Source organism: Spermophilus citellus, assembly GCF_964194105.1.
Source record: "Spermophilus citellus genome assembly, chromosome: 4".
NCBI lineage: Eukaryota > Metazoa > Chordata > Mammalia > Rodentia > Sciuridae > Spermophilus > Spermophilus citellus.
In genome coordinates, this window is record NC_138185.1 from 137,531,288 (window position 1) to 137,541,746 (window position 10,459).

At 39.3% G+C, this 10,459-nt stretch overlaps 1 protein-coding gene across 8 annotated transcripts in view; it reads left to right on the forward strand.

Moving 5' to 3' along the window:
• NDUFAF1 (NADH:ubiquinone oxidoreductase complex assembly factor 1) overlaps window positions 1-10,459 on the forward strand; it is a 33,528-nt gene that overhangs the window by 14,166 nt on the left and 8,903 nt on the right. For 7 of the 8 annotated variants that reach the window (XM_081293090.1, XM_081293094.1, XM_081293092.1 and 4 more), the window contains exons 4-5: window positions 7,496-7,570; window positions 8,094-8,163. In XM_081293090.1, coding sequence (XP_081149216.1) covers window positions 7,496-7,570; window positions 8,094-8,163 — 145 coding nt within the window. Of the gene's footprint in view, window positions 1-7,495; window positions 7,571-8,093; window positions 9,868-10,459 lie in introns of those variants that run through there. The other variant, XM_081293093.1, reaches the window with a different exon arrangement.

Below are 10,459 nucleotides of genomic sequence, written 5' to 3' on the forward strand. Positions count from 1 at the left end.
TCTCTGATTTGATATCAAGCTCCTTGATCCATTTTGAGTTAACTTTTGTGCATGGCGAGAGAAAGGGATTCAGTTTCATTTTGATGCAAATAGATTTCCAGTTTTCCCAGCACCATTTGTTGAAGATGCTATCCTTCCTCCATTGCATGCTTTTAGCCCCTTTATCAAATATAAGATAGTTGTAGTTTTGTGGATTGGTTTCTGTGTCCTCTATTCTATACCATTGGTCCACCCGCCTGTTTTGGTACCAGTACCATGCTGTTTTTGTTACTGTTGCTCTGTAATATAGTTTGAAATCTGGTATCGCTATACCGCCTGATTCACACTTCCTGTTTAGAATTGCTTTTGCTTTTATTTTTCCATATGAATTTCATGATTGCTTTATCTATTTCTACAAGAAATGCCATTGGGATTTTGATTGGCATTGCATTAAACCTATAGAGAACTTTTGGTAATATAGCCATTTTGATGATGTTAGTTCTGCCTATCCATGAACAGGGTACATTTTTCCATCTTCTAAGATCTTCTTCTATATCTCTCTTTAGGGTTCTGTAGTTTTCATTGTATAAGTCTTTCACCTCTTTTGTTAGGTTGATTCCCAAGTATTTTATTTTTTTTTGAGGATATTGTGAATGGAGTAGTTGTCCTCATTTCCATTTCAGAGGATTTTTCGTTGATATACAGGAATGCCTTTGATTTATGCGTGTTGATTTTATATCCTGCCACTTTGCTGAATTCATTTGTTAGCTCTAATAGTTTCTTTGTAGACCCTTTTGGGTCTGCTAGGTATAGAATCATGTCATCTGCAAATAGTGATAATTTAAGTTCTTCTTCTCCTATTTTTATGCCTTTAATTTCTTTCGTCTAATTGCTCTGGCCAGTGTTTCGAGGACTTTGTTGAACAGAAGTGGTGAGAGAGGGCATCCCTGTCTTGTTCCAGATTTTAGAGGGAATGCCTTCAATTTTTCTCCATTCAGAATGATGCTAGCCTGTGGCTTAGCATAGATTGCTTTTACTATGTTGAGGTATGATCCTGTTATCCCTAATTTTTCTAGAGTTTTGAACATAAAGGGATGCTGTACTTTGTCGAATGCTTTTTCTGCATCTATCGAGATGATCATATGGTTCTTATTTTTAAGTCTATTGATGTGGTGAATAACATTTATTGATTTCCGTATATTGAACCAGCCTTGCATCCCAGGGATGAATCCTACTTGATCATGGTGTACAATTTTTTTGATGTGTTTTTGAATCCGATTCGCCAGAATTTTATTGAGGATTTTTGCATCTAGGTTCATTAGAGATATTGGTCTGTAGTTTTCTTTCTTTGAAGTGTCTTTGTCTGGTTTAGGCATCAGGGTGATGTTGGCCTCGTAGAATGAATTTGGAAGTTCTCCCTCTTTTTCTATTTCCTGAAATACCTTGAAAAGTATTGGTATTAGTTCCTCTTTAAAGGTTTTGTAAAACTCTGCTGTATACCCATCCGGTCCTGGGCTTTTCTTGGTTGGTAGTCTTTTGATGGTTTCTTCTAGTTCCTCAATTGTTATTGGTCTGTTTAGGTTGTCTATATCCTCCTGACTCAATCTGGGCAGATCATATGACTTAAGAAATTTATCAATGTCTTCACTATCTTCTATTTTATTGGAGTATAAGGATTCAAAATAATTTCTGATTATCTTCTGTATTTCTGAAGTGTCTGTTGTGATATTGCCTTTTTCATCCCGTATGCTAGTAATTTGAGTTCTCTCTCTTCTTCTCTTCGTTAGCATGGCTAAGGGTCTGTCGATTTTATTTATTTTTTTCAAAGAACCAACTTTTAGTTTTGTCAATTTTTTCAATTGTTTCTTTTGTTTCAGTTTCATTAATTTCAGCTCTGATTTTAATTATTTCTTGCCTTCTACTTCTTTTGCTGTTGTTTTGCTCTTCTTTTTCTAGGATTTTGAGATGAAGTTGAGATCATTTATTTGTTGGTTTTTTCTTTTTTTAAGGAATGAACTCCAAGCAATGAATTTTCCTCTTAGAACTGCTTTCAATGTGTCCCATAGATTCCGATATGTTGTGTCTGTTTTCGTTTAACTCTAAGAAGTTTTTAATTTCCTCCTTGATGTCTTCTAAAACCCACTGATCATTCAGTAACCTATTGTTCATTCTCCAAGTGATGCATGATTTTTCCTTCCTTCTTTTATCGTTGATTTTCAGTTTCATTCCATTATGATCAGATAAGATGCATGGTATTATCTCTACTCCTTTATATTGTCTAAGAGTTGCCCTGTGACATAATATATGATCTATTTTTGAGAAGGATCCATGTGCTGCTGAGAAAAAAGTGTAACTGCTTGATGTTGGGTGGTATATTCTATATATGTCAATTAAGTCTAGGTTGTTAATTGTGTTATTGAGTTCTATAGTTTCCTTATTTAACTTTTGTTTGGAAGATTTGTCCAGTGGTGAGAGAAGTGTGTTGAAGTCTCCCATAATTATTGTATGGTGGTCTATTAGACTCTTGAACTTGAGAAGAGTTTGCTTGACGAACATAGCTGCACCATTGTTTGGGGCATATATGATTGTTGTCTTGTTGGTGTATGGTTCCCTTGAGCAGTATGTAGTGTCCCTCTTTATCCCTTTTGATTAACTTTGGCTTGAAATCTATTTTATTCGATATGAGTATGGACACTCCTGCTTGTTTCCGCAGTCCATATGAGTGGTATGATTTTTCCCAACCTTTCACCTTCAGTCTATGTATATCTTTTCCTATCAAATGCGTCTCCTGTAGGCAGCATATTGTTGGGTCTTGTTTTGTGATCCATTCAACTAGCCTGTGTCTCTTAATTGGTGAGTTTAAGCCATTAATATTTAGGGTTATTATTGAGATATGGGTTGTTCTTCCAGCCATATTTGTTTATTAATGTTACTAAACCTGATTTGTTTTCCTTTTTGATTACTTTCCCCCCTTTACTGTCCTACCTCCCACTGTTGGTTTTCATTGTTATTTTCCATTTCCTCTTCCTGTAATGTTTTGCCAAGGATTTTTTTAAGAGATGGTTTTCTAGTTGCGAATTCTTTTAACTTTTGTTTATCGTGGAAGGTTTTAATTTCATCTTCCATCCTGAAGCTTAATTTCGCCGGATACACGATTCTTGGTTGGAACCCATTTTCTTTCAGTGTTTGAAATATGTTATTCCAGGATCTTCTAGCTTTCAGAGTCTGTGTTGAGAGATCTGCTTTTATCCTGATTGGTTTACCCCTAAATGTAATCTGCTTCCTTTCTCTTGTAGCTTTTAAAATTCTCTCCTTATTCTGTATGTTGGGCATCTTCATTATAATGTGTCTAGGTGTGGATCTCTTATGATTTTGCACATTCGGCGTCCTGTAGGCTTCTAGGATTTGGGATTCTGTCTCATTCTTCAAGTCTGGGAAGTTTTCTCGTATTATTTCATTGAATAGATTGTTTATTCCTTTGGTTTGGAGCTCTGTGCCTTCCTGTATCCCAATGACTCTTAAGTTTGGTCTCTTTATGTTATCCCATATCTCTTGGATGTTCTGCTCATGGTTTCTTAGCAGTCTTGCTGAGCTGTCTATGTTCTTTTCAAGTTGAAATACTTTGTCTTCATTGTCTGATGTTCTATCTTATAAGTGTTCTACTCTGCTGGTAGTATTCTTATTGAGTTTTTAAGTTGGTTTATTGCTTCCTGCATTTCTAGGATTTCTATTTTTTTGTTTGTTATTACCTCTATCTCCCTGTATAATTGATCCTTTGCTTCTTGGATTTGTTTATGTAATCCTTGTCAAAGTGGTCTTTCATTATCTGATTTTGCTGTCTCATGTCTTCCTTGAGACTCCAGATCATCTGAAGCATGTATATCCTGAATTCTTTATCTGACATTCCATCTGTTGTAGCTATTACCTCTTCTAAAGTTGAGTTGACCTGCATTGCTTGTGGTCCTTTCTTGCCTTGTCTTTTCATACTGCTCGCGTTTCTTTCTGCTTGGTAAAACTGTTGTGTTTTTGAAATTTTCCCCCTATTTATTTATATTGCTCTTGTATAGTTGAAAAATCTCCCTTGCAGGGCGGGTAGTGGCTATGCTCCTCCTCCAATTGGGGTGATCTGTCTACCATTCTGGCGGGCCGCTAGGCCTGCTCTGCCGGTCGGTCGCAGGTCTGCCCACCCTGCGGGCGCGGGTGGCAGCTCTACTCTGGCCCCACACCAATTGTGGTAACGTGACTACCACGCCCACGGGTTGTTGGGCCTGATCCAGAATCGGGCGGCGGCTCTGCTCGGCCCCTACTCCAATTGGTGTGACGTGTCTACCACGCTGGCAGGCCTCTGGGCCTGTTCCGCCGGTGGGTCGCAGGTCTGCCTACCTTGCGGGCTCGGGCGGCAGCTCTGCTCTGCCCCCACTCCAAATGGGGCTACCTGACTGCCACTCCGGCGGGTTGCTGGGCCTTTTCCGGACACGGGCGGCAGCTCTGCTCCGCCCCCACTCCAACCAGTGTGACGTGTCTGCCTCGCCGGCCGGCCACTAGGCCCATTCCACCTGTGGGCCGCTGGTCTGCCTACCTTGCGAGCACGGGCGGCAGCTCTGCTCGGCCCCCACTCCAAATGGGGTGACTTGACTGCCACGTCGGTGGGTCGCTGGGCCTTTTCCGGGCACAGGCAGTGGCCCCGCTCAGCCCCCACTCCAATCGGTGCGACGTGTCCACCACGCTGGCAGGCCACCGGGCCTGTCCCGCCGGTGGGTCGCAGGTCTGCCTACCTTGCAGGCTCGGGCGGCGGCTCTGGTGGGCCCCTACTCCAAATGGGGTGACTTGACTACCATGCCATCAGGTCACTGGACCTGATCCAGGCGTGGGCGGCTGCCCTCTTCGGCCCCAGCTGCAGTTGGGGTGACGTGATACCACGCCGGCGGGTCGCTTGGCCTGTTCTGGGCACAGGCGGCAGCTCCACTCTGCCCCTCTGGCCCCCACAGCACCCAGCAGGACCCAGACCGAGAAGCAGTTTCCGCGGGATCCCCAGCCCTGGGCCAAAGCAGCTCCGGGAGCCAGAACCCGGCTGCTCAGAGCTCGGTGCACGGTCCGCTAGGAGCAGGCTCCAAGAAGCAGTCTCCGCGGGTTCCCCAGCCCTGGGCCAAAGCAGCTCCGGGAGCCAGAACCCGGCTGCTCAGAGCTCGGTGCACGCTCTGCTAGGGGCGAGCTCCAAGAAGCCGTCTCCGCAGGTTCTCTAGCCTTGAGCCTGAGCTATCTGTCTGCGAGACGCAGGCAAATAACAGCCTGAAATCACCTGTTCCGTAGCTGAATGAGCTGAGATCAGTAGAAAACCTCCTTAACATTTTTAATGACAATATTCAAACATACATAAAAAACTGCAGTGAGTATCTAGATAGCTACCATGTACCACCTGGATTTTTCAAAAAATATTTGGCTGCGTTTGTTTCATCACTTTATTTTATTTACCCATTCTTCCTACTACTCATTTCTCAATCCATCTTTTGTCAATATCAGTACATCTCATCCCTAAACTTTTTAGCATGCAAGTTTTATTTTATTTTTTTTAAAGAGTGAGTAAGAGAGGAGAGAGAGAGAGAGAGTGTTTTTTTAATATTTATTTTTTAGTTTTCGGCAGACACAACATCTTTGTTGGTATGTGGTGCTGAGGATCGAACCCGGGCCGCACGCATGCCAGGCGAGCGTGCTACCACTTGAGCCACATCCCTAGCCCAGCATGCAAGTTTTTAAGTCTCAGTATTTACTTATAGTAATTTTTTTTTTTTTTGGTGGTGCTGGGGATTGAACCCACCAGAATTTCACACATAATAGGCGTACACATTACTACTGATCTATACCCCTACATCATAAGGCCTTTAAGAAAAAACCCAAAAAACCAAGCTTATATTATAGATTTTATCCCTTTCTTTTGTGTTGGAATTTGAACCCAGGCCCTCATGCTGCTAACTAAGCACATGTTATATCACTGAGCTATACTCCAGTCCAGATTTTGTTTGTATCTTGGTTTCTTACTCATAAGACATCACAGAGGTCTTCATATTGCAGTGAAGCAATTGTATCCTATATAGATCTACTTCATTTTTTCAATAGCCCATATATTCAATTGTATGGCTATACCATAATTTAGCTTTGCTGTTGTTGTTGTTGTTACTATTAGGAAAAAACTATACCTTTATGTATTTCTTGGAGCTTATTTGTAATATAAATTCCTGAGAGTGAAGTTGATATGGCAAAGTTATGGCATTTCAAAATTTGTTAGATGTCATTGAATTAGTTTTCTGATACTACATAACAAATTATAAATGTAGAAGATTAAAACAACACACTCATTAATTTACAGTTCAGTAGGTCATAAATTGGAATATGTATGACTGTGTTGCATCCTTAGTTCTATTTTTTTTTTCTTTTTTTCAAATTGGGGATTGTACCCAAGGGCACTATATCACTGAACTATCCACAGCCCTTTATTTTTTATTTTGTGATAGTTGCTCAGGCTGGCCTTGAACTTGCTATCCTTCAGCCTCAACTTCCTGAGTGCTGAGATTACAGGCCACATTTGGCCCATGCTCAGTTCTTATAAGGCTGAAATGAAGGTGTCAGTCAGCAGGGCTGTGTCTTTCTGTAGCTTGTGGGCAGAATGCACTTTGTAGAGGTTATTCTGGTTCTTAGCCAAATTAAGTTCCTTATGATTGTAGACAGCAAGTTTTTTCTTGCTGTCAAGGGGCGGGGGGGCTGCTCCCAGCTGTTAGATGCTGCTGGTATTCCTTGCAGAAACATCTAAGTTCCTATCACTATCTTCAAAGCCAGCAATGGAGAATCTCCCTACTATTGTTTCTCATGCTGCTAATTTGTTTCACTATTCCCTTTTATGGGTTCGAATGATTGTCAAGTCTGCAAAGAATAATCTCCCTATATTAAGATGAACTGATTTGAAACTTCCTATCACAATTGCCAGCTGCCCTCTCAAATAGTAGTACTAAGTCGCCCTCCTACTAATTGTAAAAATGTGTGCTTATTTCTCCCCATCTGTGTTTTTCCACTTGTTTATGTAATCTTTTTTAAGATATTTGTAAAAGCTGTGTTTAGGATATTACACTCTTGTTCTTAAATGTTACAGTATTATTTCCTAGTTTATCCTTTGTCTTTTGCTCTCAGAATTTTAATTTGTACTCTTTTGGACTTGTGGCTTAGAAAGTTTTCACTATTTTCTTCTAGTAGTTATTTTAAAAAAATTTCTGCCTTTGGACTGGGATTATAATTCAGAGGTGGAGTGCTTGCCTAATATTTGAGAGACCCTGCATTCAACACACCAGCTCTGCAAATAATAGTTTAAAAAAAATGATCACCTTTGATCCAAGTGGCTGGCTACTCCTCATAACTGTATATAATAATTTAAAAATTAAATTTAAACTATTTTCTTACTGTTGCAACTCCATACAGATGCCACAATTACTTATGTTCCATTTATGAAATAAATGGTTTCTTCTTTCAGATTCCTTTTTCCAAATTTTTCTTCTCAAATCAAGGAAGAATCCGGGATGCCCAGTACCAGCTTTTGCTTGACAAGGTAACATTTTCCTATACTTCTCACTCAGAATGATATCTTTAATGAAACAGATCTCTTGTGATCATGAGTTCAGTCCAGTTTGGACGGCTGGCAGATGAAAGATAAAAATTCCTACTCAGAGGCACCTGTTATGTCCAGATTGGTATTTAATTGAACCTATCTGTGAGCTGAGCCCCTATTTGGAAGAATGTTGGTATGATCTTCTTTCTTTCTATGTTTGTATTTTAACTTTTAAATACAAGTTTGGAAGAACTTCAAGGAATCTACATTGGGCATCCATGTTGCTCTAAGTCTTAAGTGGAACCATCTAACAGGAAGAGAAATGTGGAAAGAAAAGCAGTCTCTTGTACTTCCTCTTATAATTTTCCACAGTCTGTGAGAACTATTTATTGTATACTTACTAAGGGCTGATGGTACAAAGACGCAGTTATAGTAATCAGCTCATGGGATTTAAAAACTTCAGGAATAACATCAGCATGTCAGCATATGAGATTTTAATCAATTTCTCTTATTTTAAATTTAGATCTCCACTATAGGATTCACGTTGGCTGATAAAGTGGATGGTCCATTCTTCCTGGAAATAGATTTTATTGGTGTGTTTGCTGATCCAGCCCACAGAGAAGAATTTGCTTATGAAAATTCTCCAGATCTTAACCCAAGACTTTTCAAATAGATAAGAACATGTGGCAGTTTTGTATGACTACACTATGGATAGTAGCAGTAACTGTGATGCTGGGGATCTGGGGGCTTCACACATGCCAGGCAAGGACTCTACCACACAGCTAAATCACCAGAACAAAATAAAGCATTTGTCAATATCCAATGAATGGAGGTATATAATCCTTAAGAATAGCATTTGCCTCATCTTAAGAGGAACAAGGCATGAAACCAGGTTCTGAGCTGTGCTTTAGCTCATGTAATAGAAGTACTGATGTAGAGGCACTCAAATGTTTTTGTCAGAATGGTTCCTATTAGGAACATTTCCTACATGAGTAGGCAGGTTCCAAAGCGGAGAGTCTCTGAGATCAGTGTTGATAGCTTTCTACCATTCTTTCCTTGCAGGTTTTTTTCATTTCCTAAATCATCTTTGAGAAAAGGAAACTGCTCAAGGATATTAAGATAAAGATGCCATAAAAGTCACTTGAGAAATGAGATACCTGATTTAGAGAGCTTGTCCTCCAAAGATAAATGAACCTTACTAGTTCTTCCTTTATAGTGACTATTGATAAGTGGAGAAACTAGATACTAGACTTCTGTCTCTAAAGCTTCCAAAGTTATTTTAAGTATTAGAGATTGGACATGCTAAAAATAAGGCCCTCATTAACTCACTTTGGTCAATTTTTGTCATATTAGAAGGCAGGAAATGAATATATAGCCAGAGTACCATAAGAGAGCCAAAATTACAAATAAATGATATACAAAGTTAATAGCTTTTCTTCTTTTTGGTATCAGGGATTGAACCCAGTGGTGCTTAACCACTTAGCCATATCCCCAGCCCTTTTGACCACTGTAGTTTGCACTTCCTAAAGTTTTCTAGAAATGGGATCATATAGTATATGCTTATTTTTTGGTCTGGTTTATTTTACTCATCATATAGATTCATTCATTTGTTACACTTTTTGTCAATAGTTCCATTTTTTTAAATTCTAAAGTAGTTTCCATTGTGTAGATATAATCCATTTGTCCATTCCACCTGTGATGGAAATTAGAGTGGTTGCCAATTCTTGGTTATTACAAATAAAACTTCACATGAACATTCAGATACAAGTCTTTATAGGAACATATGATTTTAGTTTTCTTGAGTAACTAGAAGTCCCATGGCTGAATCACATAGTAGACAGACATAAAACTTTTTAAAGTGTTAGCAATTTTTTTCCAAAGGGGTTGTACCATTTTACATTCTCAGAAGTGTATATGATCCAGGAGTTTCTTGTTGGAAAATCTGATTTTTTTTAGGCATGTGCCATGTTCTGAACATATATGCAAACTAATAATTATGATAAAAACCAGTAAGACAATATAAAGACCAGAAAGATAGTATAAAAAGGAAGAATATAGTAATTTACTCTTGGGGTAGAAGTGGGTGGTCCAGGAAAGTGTATGAAGGATATACATAACCTCTTATGATCTTAGCTGATCATCCAAATCATCGATGACTTGTCTAAAAAGAATCCACCACCACAACAACAAAAAATTTTATTTATAAAGTTCTTGAGCAGTATATAACACAGAAGCTCTATGCAGTTAGTGCAAGAAAGAAAAATATGATGCCAAGCAATGCTGGGCTTTTCCATAAATTATTTTTTTGGGGGGTGGGGTACTCAACCACTGAGCCATGTCCTCAACCCTATTTCGTATTTCATTTAGAGACAGGGTCTCACTGAGTTGCTTAACACCTAGCTTTTGCTAAGGCTGGCTGGCTTTGAACTTGAGATCCTCCTGTCTCAGCCTCCCAAGCCACTGGGATTACAGGCATGTCCCACTGCACCGGGCTCCATAAAATTATTAAGATACAAATTTGACAGTGACAGCATTTTAATCCTTAAAGCAGTAATACACTTTTTTTTTGGTGTGTTGGGGCTCAAACCTAGGACCTGCCACATGCTAGGCAATGCTCTATCACTAAGCTATACCCCCATCCATCTAAAATTGATAGATTTTATTTATAAATATGCTTATAGCTTTTATTTTTAAATATGCAAGGCTAGAATGAGATATAGAATTTTATTTTTAAGGATATAGTGAATGACAGGTAGCAATGACATGAAGTCTTTATTATAAACATTTTCATATGGGCAAAATATTGACACCATAACCAACCATTAGTCCAGTTTCAAGATTGCTAGATTTTGTAGGTTAGAAGATAAGAGTTGGCCTTTTGGTCCCAGC